Raw genomic sequence first — 17,858 nt, forward strand, 5'->3', positions numbered from 1 at the left:
ATTGGCACCTATTCCCTATGGGCCCTGGTCAAAACTAGGACACTATATAGAGAATAGGGTTCCATTTGGGATGCAGGTCTGGTAATTATGCTGAGAGGAAGATGAGAGGAATTGGGTTATGCACTAATCAGTGATTATGATTCTCTCCCCAAAGCAACCTGTCCTGTTATATCTAGGTATTAGTTACCCCTGTCAGGGAGACAGAGACAAGGCACCCAGTCCTGTTCTATCTAGGTATTAGTTACCCCTGTCAAGGAGAAAGAGGAGAGGCACCCAGTCCTGTTCTATCTAGGTATTAGTTACCCCTGTCAAGGAGGCAGAGGAGAGGAACCCAGTCCTGTTATATCTAGGTATTAGTTACCCCTGTCAGGGAGACAGAGACAAGGCACCCAGTCCTGTTATATCTAGGTATTAGTTACCCCTGTCAAGGAGACAGATGAGAGGCACCCTGTCCTGTTATATCTAGGTATTAGTTACCCCTGTCAAGGAGGCAGAGGAGAGGCACCCTGTCCTGTTCTATCTAGGTATTAGTTACCCCTGTCAAGGAGACAGAGACAAGGCACCCAGTCCTGTTCTATCTAGGTATTAGTTACCCCTGTCAAGGAGACAGAGGAGAGGCACCCAGTCCTGTTATATCTAGGTATTAGTTACCCCTGTCAAGGAGACAGAGGAGAGGCACCCAGTCCTGTTCTATCTAGGTATTAGTTACCCCTGTCAAGGAGACAGAGGAGAGGCACCCAGTCCTGTTCTATCTAGGTATTAGTTACCCCTGTCAGGGAGACAGAGGAGAGGCACCCAGTCCTGTTATATCTAGGTATTAGTTACCCCTGTCAAGGAGACAGAGGAGAGGCACCCAGTCCTGTTCTATCTAGGTATTAGTTACCCCTGTCAAGGAGGCAGAGGAGAGGCACCCAGTCCTGTTCTATCTAGGTATTAGTTACCCCTGTCAAGGAGACAGAGGAGAGGCACCCAGTCCTGTTATATCTAGGTATTAGTTACCCCTGTCAAGGAGACAGAGGAGAGGCACCCTGTCCTGTTATATCTAGGTATTAGTTACCCCTGTCAAGGAGACAGAGGAGAGGCACCCAGTCCTGTTCTATCTAGGTATTAGTTACCCCTGTCAAGGAGACAGAGGAGAGGCACCCAGTCCTGTTATATCTAGGTATTAGTTACCCCTGTCAAGGAGACAGAGGAGAGGCACCCTGTCCTGTTATATCTAGGTATTAGTTACCCCTGTCAAGGAGGCAGAGGAGAGGCACCCAGTCCTGTTATATCTAGGTATTAGTTACCCCTGTCAGGGAGACAGAGACAAGGCACCCAGTCCTGTTCTATCTAGGTATTAGTTACCCCTGTCAGGGAGACAGAGGAGAGGCACCCAGTCCTGTTATATCTAGGTATTAGTTACCCTGTCAAGGAGACAGAGGAGAGGCACCCAGTCCTGTTATATCTAGGTATTAGTTACCCCTGTCAGGGAGACAGAGACAAGGCACCCAGTCCTGTTCTATCTAGGTATTAGTTACCCCTGTCAGGGAGACAGAGGAGAGGCACCCAGTCCTGTTATATCTAGGTATTAGTTACCCCTGTCAAGGAGACAGAGGAGAGGCACCCAGTCCTGTTATATCTAGGTATTAGTTACCCCTGTCAGGGAGACAGAGACAAGGCACCCAGTCCTGTTCTATCTAGGTATTAGTTACCCCTGTCAGGGAGACAGAGGAGAGGCACCCAGTCCTGTTATATCTAGGTATTAGTTACCCCTGTCAAGGAGACAGAGGAGAGGCACCCAGTCCTGTTATATCTAGGTATTAGTTACCCCTGTCAGGGAGACAGAGACAAGGCACCCAGTCCTGTTCTATCTAGGTATTAGTTACCCCTGTCAGGGAGACAGAGGAGAGGCACCCAGTCCTGTTATATCTAGGTATTAGTTACCCCTGTCAAGGAGACAGAGGAGAGGCACCCAGTCCTGTTATATCTAGGTATTAGTTACCCCTGTCAGGGAGACAGAGACAAGGCACCCAGTCCTGTTCTATCTAGGTATTAGTTACCCCTGTCAAGGAGCAGAGGAGAGGCACCCAGTCCTGTTATATCTAGGTATTAGTTACCCCTGTCAAGGAGCCAGAGGAGAGGCACCCAGTCCTGTTATATCTAGGTATTAGTTACCCCTGTCAAGGAGGCAGAGGAAAGGCACTGGGGAGTTATGATGTGATTCTAGTTTATATTCTGCTGCTCTATTAGAGGAGGTACGTTAATAAACATCCTATGCTCTTGTACTAGGGTATTTACCGTAACGATGACCTGTCTTTCAGGTAAATTGGGCAGGTGTTGTCCCTTATACCTTTCAGGATTTAGTCATTTTGGACATTAGTAAAAAATAAAAAAAAATAAAAAAAAACAGAGATTATTGGTCATTTTAATAATGACTTTCTTTCTCTGGATTACATTGGAATATAAAATGTTGTTCCAGAATGAGGAATGAGGACAACTGAACAGTATTCTGTATTCTGCCTCTGTGTTGTCATGGTGAAGGGAGGGAAGTGTTGTCATGGTGAAGGGAGGGAAGGGAGCAAACTGATGACTGCTTGCTCTGCATTCCAAATGGTACCCTATTCCCTATGTAGTGCACTATGTTCCCTGTCAACAGGTCTCTGTGAGTCTCATTTCAGTAGCGTGTCTCTGTCAGGCCTCCTGTCAACAGGTCTCTGTGCGTCTCATTTCAGTAGCGTGTCTCTGTCAGGCCTCGTGTCAACAGGTCTCTGTGAGTCTCATTTCGTCAGCGTGTCTCTGTCAGGCCTCGTGTCAACAGGTCTCTGTGAGTCTCATTTCATCAGCGTGTCTCTGTCAGGCCTCCTGTCAACAGGTCTCTGTGAGTCTCATTTCAGTAGCGTGTCTCTGTCAGGCCTCCTGTCAACAGGTCTCTGTGCGTCTCATTTCAGTAGCGTGTCTCTGTCAGGCCTCGTGTCAACAGGTCTCTGTGAGTCTCATTTCGTCAGCGTGTCTCTGTCAGGCCTCCTGTCAACAGGTCTCTGTGAGTCTCATTTCAGTAGCGTGTCTCTGTCAGGCCTCCTGTCAACGGGTCTCTGTGAGTCTCATTTCATCAGCGTGTCTCTGTCAGGCCTCCTGTCAACAGGTCTCTGTGAGTCTCATTTCAGTAGCGTGTCTCTGTCAGGCCTCCTGTCAACAGGTCTCTGTGAGTCTCATTTCATCAGCGTGTCTCTGTCAGGCCTCCTGTCAACAGGTCTCTGTGAGTCTCATTTCATCAGCGTGTCTCTGTCAGGCCTCGTGTCAACAGGTCTCTGTGAGTCTCATTTCATCAGCGTGTCTCTGTCAGGCCTCCTGTCAACAGGTCTCTGTGAGTCTCATTTCAGTAGCGTGTCTCTGTCAGGCCTCCTGTCAACAGGTCTCTGTGAGTCTCATTTCATCAGCGTGTCTCTGTCAGGCCTCCTGTCAACAGGTCTCTGTGAGTCTCATTTCATCAGCGTGTCTCTGTCAGGCCTCCTGTCAACAGGTCTCTGTGAGTCTCATTTCATCAGCGTGTCTCTGTCAGGCCTCCTGTCAACAGGTCTCTGTGAGTCTCATTTCATCAGCGTGTCTCTGTCAGGCCTCCTGTCAACAGGTCTCTGTGAGTCTCATTTCAGTAGCTTGTCTCTGTCAGGCCTCCTGCTAACATAACTCTGTCATTTCAGTAGCTTGTCTCTGTCAGGCCTCCTGCTAACATAACTCTGTTTGAGTCTCTGACAGAGTTAAACATGCATTACATCTGCGTATCTGTCTATGGGGGGGGGGTTCTGGATTAGGATTCTGTCTGTGTGTTGGTGATAACTATGACTGTGTACAGTATGTGGACGCATGATGAGTAATGGATGTTTCCACACGACATCAATTCAGATCAGTGTTGTGAAAGAACAGCATGTGAGCAACACCGAACTGATGTTGTAACCAGTCTTATCAACTGACCACATTTACACATAGAATAGTACACACTGTGGAATATAGGACTGAAGACAGTCCTGGTCACCTCCAAACCCTGGTCTGTGTGTTCCTCTCCCCAGGACTGGGACTCTGGAGCAGGGGGACAAGCTGCTGGTCACCTCTAAACCCTGGTCTGTGTGTTCCTCTCCCCAGGACTGGGACTCTGGAGCAGGGGGACAAGCTGCTGGTCACCTCTAAACCCTGGTCTGTGTGTTCCTCTCTCCAGGACTGGGACTCTGGAGCAGGGGGACAAGCTGCTGGTCACCTCTAAACCCTGGTCTGTGTGTTCCTCTCCCCAGGCCTGGGACTCTGGAGCAGGGGGACAAGCTGCTGGTCACCTCTAAACCCTGGTCTGTGTGTTCCTCTCCCCAGGACTGGGACTCTGGAGCAGGGGGACAAGCTGCTGGTCACCTCTAAACCCTGGTCTGTGTGTTCCTCTCCCCAGGACTGGGACTCTGGAGCTGGGGGACAAGCTGCTGGTCACCTCTAAACCCTGGTCTGTGTGTTCCTCTCCCCAGGACTGGGACTCTGGAGCTGGGGGACAAGCTGCTGGTCACCTCTAAACCCTGGTCTGTGTGTTCCTCTCCCCAGGACTGGGACCCTGGAGCAGGGGGACAAGCTGCTGGTCACCTCTAAACCCTGGTCTGTGTGTTCCTCTCCCCAGGACTGGGACTCTGGAGCTGGGGGACAAGCTGCTGGTCACCTCTAAACCCTGGTCTGTGTGTTCCTCTCCCCAGGACTGGGACTCTGGAGCTGGGGGACAAGCTGCTGGCCATCGATAACATCCGTCTGGACAACTGCTCCATGGAAGACGCTGTTCAGATTCTCCAGCAGTGTGAAGAACTGGTCAAGCTCAAGATCCGCAAGGACGAGGACAACTCAGGTAGTGCGTACACACTGGACACACACACACACACTGTTAGACAAAACCACTGTACCACCCTCTCTGTTAGTGAAAACCACTCTACCAAACTCTTTGCTAGTCAAAACCACTCTACCAAACCTCTCTGTTAGTCAAAACCACTGACCCAACCTCTCTGTTAGTCAAAACCACTGACCCAACCTCTATGTTAGTCAAAACCACTGACCCAACCTCTCTGTTAGTCAAAGCCACTGACCCAACCTCTCTGTTAGTCAAAACCACTGTAGCAACCTCTATAGTAGTCAAAACCAGTGAACCAACCTCTCTGTTAGTCAAAACCACTAACCCAACCTCTGTTAGTCAAAACCACTGTACCAACCTCTATAGTAGTCAAAACCAGTGAACCAACCTCTCTGTTAGTCAAAACGACTGTACCAACCTCTCTGTTAGTCAAAACCACTATACCAACCTCTCTGTTAGTCAAAACCACTGACCCAACCTCTCTGCTAGTCAAAACCACTGACCCAACCTCTCTGTTAGTCAAAACCACTGACCCAACCTCTATGTTAGTCAAAACCACTATACCAACCTCTCTGCTAGTCAAAACCACTGACCCAACCTCTCTGCTAGTGAAAAACACTGAATCAACCTCTTCGTTAGTCGGTTAGTCATTATCAATACACATGTTCCTTACATTTCCAGGAAATGGAATTACATTAATCATTTATCAAAAATAGCGACAGAAATTTTAAAAAAAATAATTCAGCTTCAATTGCGAGACGTATTCAATGATTCATTCCTCCCAGTCCCACTGACTGGATGATGGAGTTGATGTCTGACAGAACAGCACATGGTTGATTCATTCCTCCCAGTCCCACTGACTGGATGATGGAGTTGATGTCTGACAGAACAGCACATGGTTGATTCATTCCTCCCAGTCTCACTGACTGGATGATGGGGTTGATGTCTGACAGAACAGCACATGGTTGATTCCTTCCTCCCAGTCTCACTGACTGGATGATGGAGTTGATGTCTGACAGAACAGCACATGGTTGATTCATTCCTCCCAGTCTCACTGACTGGATGATGGAGTTGATGTCTGACAGAACAGCACATGGTTGATTCATTCCTCCCAGTCCCACTGACTGAATGATGGAGTTGATGTCTGACAGAACAGCACATGGTTGATTCATTCCTCCCAGTCCCACTGACTGGATGATGGAGTTGATGTCTGACAGAACAGCACATGGTTGATTCATTCCTCCCAGTCTCACTGACTGGATGATGGAGTTGATGTCTGACAGAACAGCACATGGTTGATTCATTCCTCCCAGTCCCACTGACTGGATGATGGAGTTGATGTCTGACAGAACAGCACATGGTTGATTCATTCCTCCCAGTCTCACTGACTGGATGATGGAGTTGATGTCTGACAGAACAGCACATGGTTGATTCATTCCTCCCAGTCCCACTGACTGGATGATGGAGTTGATGTCTGACAGAACAGCACATGGTTGATTCATTCCTCCCAGTCCCACTGACTGGATGATGGAGTTGTAGTCAGAATGAAGTCTGACAGAACAGCACATGGAGACAGATCCAAGCCTCTATGGGCTTGACTGGTACTAATTAAAAATGAGTAGAATTTTTAATGTAGAATTAGAACTACAACAGAATGTTTGGGTTAAAACACAGACAGCCCAAATCTCTTTTTTTTTTCCTTCTCACTAATTTATCTTTTGACCAATCAGATCAGAGCTGAAAAATAATTGAATGTGAAAAGATGTGATGGGATTGGTCAAAAGACGGACCTTCCAAAAGAATTGTGCTTCCTGTGTAAACCCAGGCCACTGGAGATAACACAGTCCTTCTCACCACTCTGTGTCCTGAAAGAGTTCTCTCCCTTCAACTAGTGCAATGCAGCAGGAGACCCCACGGCCAATCATCACAGAGCTACTACTCTGAACGCATATTAGGCTGAGATTAGTTTAATTGGAACAAATGAAACGCTTTGTTTGTTCAATCAGACCATTTAACAACCAACGCGTCCCCACCCCCCCCCCGAGGACGTGATGAACCAATCGGCTCACAGAGTGGGGGGGAGGGAGGGGGGGGGGGTTCAAACTGACATCAGGCCTCCATGTTTACTGATTCATCTGTTTCCATGTCTCTCAAATGGCCCCCTATTCCCTTTAGATGGGCCTACCTGGTCAAAAGTAGTGCACTAGAAAGGGGAAAAGGGGGGTGTAATTTGGGATGCGCCCTATGTGTCTAGTGTCTGTTTGGTTCCGTTAATTATTTGTTTGAACGAGGAACTAAATATTTCTAATTGAAGTTGTAATGAAACAGAGATAATCAGGTTCCTTCACTGTTATTACTAATGTAGTCAGAGTGTTTAAACAACACACCCACACACACACACACACACACACACACACACACACACACACACACACACACACACACACACACACACACACTCGAAGAGCTTCCCATATTAATGTGTTGCAAGCAGAGTGTATCTGTCACTTTAGCTACGCGTCTCCTCCTGGCTCCTCCCACCACCCATAGTCACTGGGAGGAGAGTTAAGAGGTTCTCCTCTGGCTCCTCCCACCACCCATAGTCACTGGGAGGAGAGTTAAGGGTTTCTCCTCCTGGCTCCTCCCACCACCCATAGTCACTGGGAGGAGAGTTAAGGGGTTCTCCTCTGGCTCCTCCCACCACCCATAGTCACTGGGAGGAGAGTTAAGGGGTTCTCCTCTGGCTCCTCCCACCACCCATAGTCACTGGGAGGAGAGTTAAGGGTTTCTCCTCCTGGCTCCTCCCACCACCCATAGTCACTGGGAGGAGAGTCAAGGGGTTCTCCTCTGGCTCCTCCCACCACCCATAGTCACTGGGAGGAGAGTTAAGGGGTTCTCCTCTGGCTCCTCCCACCACCCATAGTCACTGGGAGGAGAGTTAAGGGTTTCTCCTCCTGGCTCCTCCCACCACCCATAGTCACTGGGAGGAGAGTCAAGGGTTTCTCCCCCTGGCTCCTCCCACCACACATAGTCACTGGGAGGAGAGTTAAGGGGTTCTCCTCCTGGCTCCTCCCACCACCCATAGTCACTGGGAGGAGAGTTAAGGGGTTCTCCTCTGGCTCCTCCCACCACCCATAGTCACTGGGAGGAGAGTTAAGGGGTTCTCCTCTGGCTCCTCCCACCACCCATAGTCACTGGGAGGAGAGTTAAGGGTTTCTCCTCCTGGCTCCTCCCACCACCCATAGTCACTGGGACGAGAGTTAAGCATTTCTCCTCTGGCTCCTCCCACCACCCATAGTCACTGGGAGGAGAGTTAAGCATTTCTCCTCTGGCTCCTCCCACCACCCATAGTCACTGGGAGGAGAGTTAAGGGGTTCTCCTCTGGCTCCTCCCACCACCCATAGTCACTGGGAGGAGAGTTAAGCGTTTCTCCTCTGGCTCCTCCCACCACCCATAGTCACTGGGAGGAGAGTCAAGGGGTTCTCCTCTGGCTCCTCCCACCACCCATAGTCACTGGGAGGAGAGTTAAGGGGTTCTCCTCTGGCTCCTCCCACCACCCATAGTCACTGGGAGGAGAGTTAAGGGGTTCTCCTCTGGCTCCTCCCACCACCCATAGTCACTGGGAGGAGAGTTAAGGGTTTCTCCTCCTGGCTCCTCCCACCACCCATAGTCACTGGGAGGAGAGTCAAGGGGTTCTCCTCTGGCTCCTCCCACCACCCATAGTCACTGGGAGGAGAGTTAAGGGGTTCTCCTCTGGCTCCTCCCACCACCCATAGTCACTGGGAGGAGAGTTAAGGGTTTCTCCTCCTGGCTCCTCCCACCACCCATAGTCACTGGGAGGAGAGTCAAGGGTTTCTCCCCCTGGCTCCTCCCACCACACATAGTCACTGGGAGGAGAGTTAAGCATTTCTCCTCTGGCTCCTCCCACCACCCATAGTCACTGGGAGGAGAGTTAAGGGGTTCTCCTCTGGCTCCTCCCACCACCCATAGTCACTGGGAGGAGAGTTAAGCGTTTCTCCTCTGGCTCCTCCCACCACCCATAGTCACTGGGAGGAGAGTCAAGGGGTTCTCCTCTGGCTCCTCCCACCACCCATAGTCACTGGGAGGAGAGTTAAGGGGTTCTCCTCTGGCTCCTCCCACCACCCATAGTCACTGGGAGGAGAGTTAAGGGTTTCTCCTCCTGGCTCCTCCCACCACCCATAGTCACTGGGAGGAGAGTCAAGGGTTTCTCCCCCTGGCTCCTCCCACCACACATAGTCACTGGGAGGAGAGTTAAGGGGTTCTCCTCCTGGCTCCTCCCACCACCCATAGTCACTGGGAGGAGAGTTAAGGGGTTCTCCTCTGGCTCCTCCCACCACCCATAGTCACTGGGAGGAGAGTTAAGCGTTTCTCCTCTGGCTCCTCCCACCACCCATAGTCACTGGGAGGAGAGTTAAGGGGTTCTCCTCTGGCTCCTCCCACCACCCATAGTCACTGGGAGGAGAGTTAAGCGTTTCTCCTCTGGCTCCTCCCACCACCCATAGTCACTGGGAGGAGAGTTAAGGGTTTCTCCTCCTGGCTCCTCCCACCACCCATAGTCACTGGGACGAGAGTTAAGCTTGGCTCCTCCCACCACCCATAGTCACTGGGAGGAGAGTTAAGAGTTTCTCCTCTGGCTCCTCCCACCACCCATAGTCACTGGGAGGAGAGTTAAGCGTTTCTCCTCTGGCTCCTCCCACCACCCATAGTCACTGGGAGGAGAGTTAAGGGTTTCTCCTCCTGGCTCCTCCCACCACCCATAGTCACTGGGACGAGAGTTAAGCTTGGCTCCTCCCACCACCCATAGTCACTGGGAGGAGAGTTAAGAGTTTCTCCTCTGGCTCCTCCCACCACCCATAGTCACTGGGAGGAGAGTTAAGCGTTTCTCCTCTGGCTCCTCCCACCACCCATAGTCACTGGGAGGAGAGTTAAGAGTTTCTCCTCTGGCTCCTCCCACCACCCATAGTCACTGGGAGCAGAGTTAAGGGTTTCTCCTCTGGCCCCCTCCCACCACCCATAGTCACTGGGAGGAGAGTTAAGAGTTTCTCCTCTGGCTCCTCCCACCACCCATAGTCACTGGGAGGAGAGTTAAGAGTTTCTCCTCTGGCTCCTCCCACCACCCATAGTCACTGGGAGGAGAGTTAAGCGTTTCTCCTCTGGCTCCTCCCACCACCCATAGTCACTGGGAGGAGAGTTAAGCGTTTCTCCTCTGGCTCCTCCCTCCACCCATAGTCACTGGGAGGAGAGTTAAGGGTTTCTCCTCTGGCTCCTCCCTCCACCCATAGTCACTGGGAGGAGAGTTAAGGGTTTCTCCTCTGGCTCCTCCCACCACCCATAGTCACTGGGAGGAGAGTTAAGCGTTTCTCCTCTGGCTCCTCCCTCCACCCATAGTCACTGGGAGGAGAGTTAAGGGTTTCTCCTCTGGCTCCTCCCACCACCCATAGTCACTGGGAGCAGAGTTAAGGGTTTCTCCTCTGGCTCCTCCCACCACCCATAGTCACTGGGAGGAGAGTTAAGGGTTTCTCCTCTGGCTCCTCCCACCACCCATAGTCACTGGGAGGAGAGTGAAGGGTTTCTCCTCTGGCTCCTCCCACCACCCATAGTCACTGGGAGGAGAGTTAAGGGTTTCTCCTCCTGGCTCCTCCCACCACCCATAGTCACTGGGAGGAGAGTTAAGGGTTTCTCCTCCTGGCTCCTCCCACCACCCATAGTCACTGGGAGGAGAGTTAAGGGTTTCTCCTCTGGCTTCTCCCACCACCCATAGTCACTGGGAGGAGAGTTAAGGGTTTCTCCTCTGGCTCCTCCCACCACCCATAGTCACTGGGAGGAGAGTTAAGGGTTTCTCCTCTGGCTTCTCCCACCACCCATAGTCACTGGGAGGAGAGTTAAGGGTTTCTCCTCTGGCTTCTCCCACCACCCATAGTCACTGGGAGGAGAGTTAAGGGTTTCTCCTCTGGCTCCTCCCACCACCCATAGTCACTGGGAGGAGAGTTAAGGGTTTCTCCTCTGGCTCCTCCCACCACCCATAGTCACTGGGACGAGAGTTAAGGGTTTCTCCTCTGGCTCCTCCCACCACCCATAGTCACTGGGAGGAGAGTTAAGCGTTTCTCCTCTGGCTCCTCCCACCACCCATAGTCACTGGGAGGAGAGTTAAGGGTTTCTCCTCTGGCTCCTCCCACCACCCATAGTCACTGGGAGGAGAGTTAAGGGTTTCTCCTCTGGCTCCTCCCACCACCCATAGTCACTGGGAGGAGAGTTAAGGGTTTCTCCTCTGGCTCCCTTCATTCCAGGCTTGGCCGGTGTAGGCCGTCATTGTAAAACAGAATTTATTCTTAAACTAACTTTTCTAGTTAAATAAATGTTAAATTAAAAATACAAATTAAATCCTACTAAATCATAATGAATAAGAGTTCAGATCCTGGTTCAGCACTCGCACTCTGAGATGCTTTGAGGAAACAGCCCTGGTCAGCTTTCAACAGGGGAAACATCTTCATGTGTTATATTAACCAATATTCAACTCTCCAAGTAGTTAAACCAAGTAGGGATTGTAGATTTGTTCTACTTTATTCAGACGCTCAGTCGGTTCTTCTTCCTCAAAGAGTCTCCAGCTCTCAGCAGCTGCCCTGATCTGATCTGAATGTGTGAGGAAACTGTAGCGAAGACCCTCTGAGTTTCAAATGAGCAGGGCTTCTCTTTTAACGCTCCTGGTCTGATGGAGAGGAACTCGCGGCTGGGCTACAGTCCGTCTGAAGTGGGATGCCCTCTCAACACGGAGAGATAGTTCTCCACTCCCTCTCTCTCTCTAAGTCCTCTCTCTCTCTCTAGGTCCTCCCTCTCTCTCTAAGTCCTCTCTCTAAGTCCTCTCTCTCTAAGTCCTCTCTCTCTCTAGGTCCTCTCTCTCTCTAGGTCCTCTCTCTCTCTAGGTCCTCTCTCTCTCTAGGTCCTCTCTCTCTCAAGGTCCTCTCTCTCTCAAGGTCCTCTCTATCTCTCAAGGTCCTCTCTCTCTCTAAGTCCTCTCTATCTAGGTCCTCTCTCTCTCTTTAAGTCCTCTCTCTCTCTCTAGGTCCTCTCTCTCTAAGTCCTCTCTATCTAGGTCCTCTCTCTCTAGGTCCTCTCTCTCTCTCTAGGTCATCTCTCTCTCTCTAGGTCCTCTCTCTCTAAGTCCTCTCTCTCTCTAGGTCCTCTCTCTCTCTAGGTCATCTCTCTCTCTCTAGGTCCTCTCTCTCTTTAAGTCCTCTCTCTCTTTAAGTCCTCTCTCTCTCTAGGTCCTCTCTCTCTCTCTCTAGGTCCTCGCTCTTTCTCTAAGTCCTCTCTATCGAAGTCCTCTCTCTCTAGGTCCTCTCTCTCTCTCTCTCTCTAGGTCCTCTCTCTCTCTAGGTCCTCTCTCTCTCTAGGTCATCTCTCTCTCTCTAGGTCCTCGCTCTCTCTCTAGGTCCTCGCTCTCTCTCTAAGTCCTCTCTCTCTAGGTCCTCTCTCTCTCTCTAGGTCCTCGCTCTCTCTCTAAGTCCTCTCTATCTAGGTCCTCTCTCTCTAGGTCCTCTCTCTCTCTCTAGGTCCTCTCTCTCTCTAGGTCATCTCTCTCTCTAGGTCATCTCTCTCTCTCTAGGTCCTCTCTCTCTCTAGGTCCTCTCTCTCTCTAGGTCCTCTCTCTCTCTAGGTCCTCTCTCTCTCTCTGGATCCTCCCTCTCTCTCTCTATTCCTTCCTCTCGCTCTCTAGGTCCTCCCTCTCTCTCTCTATGTCCTCTCTCTCTCTAGGTCCCCTCTCTCTCTTTTGGTCCTCTCACAATCTCTAGGTCCTCCCTGTCCTAGCTCTACTCTGTTATCTCGCTCCACGCTGTTATCTAGCTCCACGCTGTTATCTAGCTCCACGCTGTTATCTAGCTCCACGCTGTTATCTAGCTCCACACTGTTATCTAGCTTTACACTGTTATCTAGCTCTACCCTGTTATCTAGCTCTACACTGTTATCTAGCTCTACCCTATTATCTAGCTCCACACTGTTATCTAGCTCCACACTGTTATCTAGCTCTACACTGTTATCTAGCTCTACACTGTTATCTAGCTCTACACTGTTATCTAGCTCTACATTGTTATCTAGCTCAACCCTATTATCTAGCTCTACACTGTTATCTAGCTCTACATTGTTATCTAGCTCTACCCTGTTATCTAGCTCTACGCTTTCGTACAGCGAGCTCCAAAAGAGCTCATTGTTGTTGTTCTGGCTCTGTTCTCCAGCACTTTGTATTTGAAATGATACAATGACTGAGGTTGAATGAGTTTTTCACTCATCATTATTTCGAGATTAATTTTCAAGACGGTCCGTAACCATGGTAACGTCCACATGAATTTAGACGTGTTTAGAAAGATATTCTATTCTTATTTACAATTAAAAGTGACTCCGAAATCACACGATACATTATTTAACGTTCATTTCTATTGGGCACAAAATAATCTGAAACACAACCAAAACAAACAGGAAATGCATCCAACCACTTTGAGGCACAAGCTTGATGTTGTCGTTGCTATGGATACGGGACTAAATACTTCACTTTTTACTACTTCTGTGAATAGTGAACTTGTCCCAATACTTTTGGTCCCTTAAAATGGGGGGATTATGTACAAAAAATGCTGTAATTTCTAAACGGTCCTAACCCTATATGGTCTATGGTCTTAACCCTGGTCTTAACCCTGGTCCTAACCCTAACCCTGGTCTTAACCCTGGTCTTAACCCTGGTCCTAACCCTGGTCCTAACCCTATATGGTCTATGGTCTTAACCCTGGTCTTAACCCTGGTCTTAACCCTGGTCCTAACCCTATATGGTCGATGGTCTTAACCCTGGTCCTAACCCTGGTCCTAACCCTGAACCTGGTCCTAACCCTGGTCCTAACCCTGGTCCTAACCCTGGTCCTAACCCTGGTCCTAACCCTGGTCTTAACCCTGGTCTTAACCCTGGTCTTAAACCTGACCCTAACCCTGGTCTTAACCCTGGTCCTAACCCTGGTCCTAACCCTGGTCCTAACCCTGGCCCTAACCCTGGTCCTGACCCTGAACCTGACCCTGGTCCTAACCCTGGTCCTAACCCCGGTCTTAACCCCGGTCCTAACCCTGGTCCTAACCCTGGTCTTAACCCTGGTCCTAACCCTGGCCTTAACCCTGGTCTTAAACCTGGTCCTAACCCTGGTCCTAACCCTGGTCGTAACCCTGGTATTAACCCTGGTCTTAACCCTGGTCCTAACCCTGGTCCTAACCCTGGTCCTAACCCTGAACCTGACCCTGGTCCTGACCCTGAACCTGACCCTGGTCCTAACCCTGGTCCTAACCCTGGTCCTAACCCAGGTCCTAACCTTGGCCCTAACCCTGGCCCTAACCCTGGTCTTAACCCTGGTCCTAACCTTGGTCCTAACCCTGGTCCTAACCCTGAACCTGACCCTGGTCCTGACCCTGGTCCTAACCCTGGTCCTGACCCTGAACCTGACCCTGGTCCTGACCCTGAACCTAACCCTGGTCCTAACCCTGGTCCTAACCCTGAACCTGACCCTGGTCCTAACCCTGGTCCTAACCCTGGTCCTGACCCTGAACCTGACCCTGGTCCTAACCCTGGTCCTAACCCTGGTCCTAACCCTGGTCCTAACCCTGAACCTGACCCTGGTCCTAACCCTGGTCCTAACCCTGGTCCTGACCCTGAACCTGACCCTGGTCCTAACCCTGGTCCTAACCCTGGTCCTAACCCTGGTCCTGACCCTGGTCCTAACCCTGGTCCTAACCCTGGTCCTGACCCTGGTCCTAACCCTGGTCCTAACCCTGGTCCTAACCCTGGTCCTAACCCTGGTCCTAACCCTGGCCCTAACCCTGGTCCTAACCCTGGTCTTAACCCTGGTCCTAACCTTGGTCCTAACCCTGGTCCTAACCCTGAACCTGACCCTGGTCCTAACCCTGAACCTGACCCTGGTCCTGACCCTGAACCTAACCCTGGTCCTAACCCTGGTCCTAACCCTGAACCTGACCCTGGTCCTAACCCTGGTCCTAACCCTGGTCCTGACCCTGAACCTGACCCTGGTCCTAACCCTGGTCCTAACCCTGGTCCTAACCCTGGTCCTAACCCTGAACCTGACCCTGGTCCTAACCCTGGTCCTAACCCTGGTCCTGACCCTGAACCTGACCCTGGTCCTAACCCTGGTCCTAACCCTGAACCTGACCCTGGTCCTGACCCTGAACCTGACCCTGGTCCTAACCCTGGTCCTGACCCTGAACCTGACCCTGGTCCTAACCCTGGCCCTAACCCTGGTCTTAACCCTGGTCCTAACCCTGGCCCTAACCCTGGTCCTAACCTTGGTCCTAACCCTGGTCCTAACCCTGAACCTGACCCTGGTCCTGACCCTGGTCCTAACCCTGGTCCTAACCCTGAACCTGACCCTGGCCCTAACCCTGGTCCTAACCCTGGTCCTAACCCTGAACCTGACCCTGGCCCTAACCCTGGTCCTAACCCTGGTCCTAACCCTGGTCTTAACCCTGGCCCTAACCCTGGCCCTAACCCTGGCCCTAACCCTGGTCCTAACCCTGGTCCTAACCCTGAACCTGACCCTGGCCCTAACCCTGGTCCTAACCCTGGTCTTAACCCTGGCCCTAACCCTGGCCCTAACCCTGTTCCTAACCCTGAACCTGACCCTGGCCCTAACCCTGGTCCTGACCCTGGTCCTAACCCTGAACCTGACCCTGGCCCTAACCCTGGTCCTAACCCTGGTCCTAACCCTGGTCCTAACCCTGGTCCTAACCCTGAACCTGACCCTGGTCCTAACCCTGGTCCTAACCCTGGTCCTGACCCTGAACCTGACCCTGGTCCTAACCCTGGTCCTAACCCTGAACCTGACCCTGGTCCTGACCCTGTACCTGACCCTGGTCCTAACCCTGGTCCTGACCCTGAACCTGACCCTGGTCCTAACCCTGGCCCTAACCCTGGTCTTAACCCTGGTCCTAACCCTGGCCCTAACCCTGGTCCTAACCTTGGTCCTAACCCTGGTCCTAACCCTGAACCTGACCCTGGTCCTGACCCTGGTCCTAACCCTGGTCCTAACCCTGAACCTGACCCTGGCCCTAACCCTGGTCCTAACCCTGGTCCTAACCCTGAACCTGACCCTGGCCCTAACCCTGGTCCTAACCCTGGTCCTAACCCTGGTCTTAACCCTGGCCCTAACCCTGGCCCTAACCCTGTTCCTAACCCTGGTCCTAACCCTGGTCCTAACCCTGAACCTGACCCTGGCCCTAACCCTGGTCCTAACCCTGGTCTTAACCCTGGCCCTAACCCTGGCCCTAACCCTGTTCCTAACCCTGGCCCTAACCCTGGTCCTAACCCTGGTCCTAACCCTGGTCCTAACCCTGGTCTTAACCCTGGCCCTAACCCTGGCCCTAACCCTGTTCCTAACCCTGGTCCTAACCCTGGTCCCAACCCTGGCCCTAACCCTGGTCCTAACCCTGGTCCTAACCCTGGTCTTAACCCTGTTCCTAACCCTGGTCCTAACCCTGGTCCTAACCCTGGCCCTAACCCTGGTCCTAACCCTGGTCCTAACCCTGGCCCTGACCCTGGTCCTAACCCTGGTCCTAACCCTGGCCCTAACCCTGGTCCTAACCCTGGTCCTAACCCTGGTCTTAACCCTGTTCCTAACCCTGGTCCTAACCCTGGCCCTAACCCTGGCCCTAACCCTGGCCCTAACCCTGGTCCTAACCCTGACCAGTGCTTGTCCCAGCATGGGGACAGAGTTGTAAAGCCAAGGGACGGAGGTAGACACTGTGCTGTCCTGTGTTCCAGACGAACAGGAGCTGTCTGGATCCATCATCTACACGGTGGAGCTGAAGAGATATGGAGGCCCGCTGGGGATCACCATCTCAGGCACAGAGGAGCCCTTTGACCCCATCGTCATCTCCAGCCTCACCAAGGGAGGACTGGCCGAGAGGTGAGAGAGCTAGGGGGTGGGGGCCGAGAGGTGAGAGAGCTAGGGGGTGGGGGCCGAGAGGTGAGAGAGCTAGGGGGTGGGGGCCGAGAGGTGAGAGAGCTAGGGGGTGGGGGCCGAGAGGTGAGAGAGCTAGGGGGTGGGGGTCGAGAGGTGAGAGAGCTAGGGGGTGGGGGTCGAGAGGTGAGAGAGCTAGGGGTGGGGGCCGAGAGGTGAGAGAGCTAGGGATTGGGGGCCGAGAGGTGAGAGAGCTAGGGGGTGGGGGGTCGAGAGGTGAGAGAGCTAGGGGTGGGGGCCGAGAGGTGAGAGAGCTAGGGGGTGGGGGCCGAGAGGTGAGAGAGCTAGGGGGTGGGGGTCGAGAGGTGAGAGAGCTAGGGGGTGGGGGTCGAGAGGTGAGAGAGCTAGGGGGTGGGGGCCGAGAGGTGAGAGAGCTAGGGGGTGGGGGTCGAGAGGTGAGAGAGCTAGGGGTGGGGGCCGAGAGGTGAGAGAGCTAGGGGGTGGGGGTCGCTGGCAGAGACAGGGGACAGGGGAATGGGGTGTGGGTAGCTGGTAGAGACAGGGGACAGGGGAATGGGGTGTGGGTAGCTGGTAGAGACAGGGGACTGGGGAATGGGGTGTGGGTAGCTGGTAGAGACAGGGGACAGGGGAATGGGGTGTGGGTAGCTGGTAGAGACAGGGGACAGGGGAATGGGGTGTGGGTAGCTGGCAGAGACAGGGGACAGGGGAATGGGGTGTGGGTAGCTGGCAGAGACAGGGGAATGGGGTGTGGGTAGCTGGTAGAGACAGGGGATAGGGGAATGAGGTGTGGGTAGCTGGTAGAGACAGGGGACAGGGGAATGAGGTGTGGGTAGCTGGTAGAGACAGGGGACAGGGGAATGGGGTGTGGGTAGCTGGCAGAGACAGGGGAATGGGGTGTGGGTAGCTGGTAGAGACAGGGGAATGGGGTGGGGGTAGCTGGCAGAGACAGGGGACAGGGGAATAGGGTGTGGGTAGCTGGCAGGGACAGGGGACAGGGAATGAGGTGTGGGTAGCTGGTAGAGACAGGG

At 52.5% G+C, this 17,858-nt stretch overlaps 1 protein-coding gene across 1 annotated transcript in view; it reads left to right on the plus strand.

The window, feature by feature from the left end:
- LOC135516574 (glutamate receptor-interacting protein 1-like) overlaps positions 1–17,858 on the plus strand; it is a 92,221-nt gene that overhangs the window by 35,438 nt on the left and 38,925 nt on the right. The window contains exons 5-6 of the mRNA XM_064940924.1: positions 4,704–4,849; positions 16,671–16,815. Of these exons, the coding sequence (XP_064796996.1) occupies positions 4,704–4,849; positions 16,671–16,815 (291 nt within the window). The remainder of the gene's footprint in view (positions 1–4,703; positions 4,850–16,670; positions 16,816–17,858) is intronic.

The sequence above is a fragment of the Oncorhynchus masou genome, chromosome 27, assembly GCF_036934945.1.
Source record: "Oncorhynchus masou masou isolate Uvic2021 chromosome 27, UVic_Omas_1.1, whole genome shotgun sequence".
In the NCBI taxonomy this organism is placed as follows: Eukaryota; Metazoa; Chordata; class Actinopteri; order Salmoniformes; family Salmonidae; genus Oncorhynchus; species Oncorhynchus masou.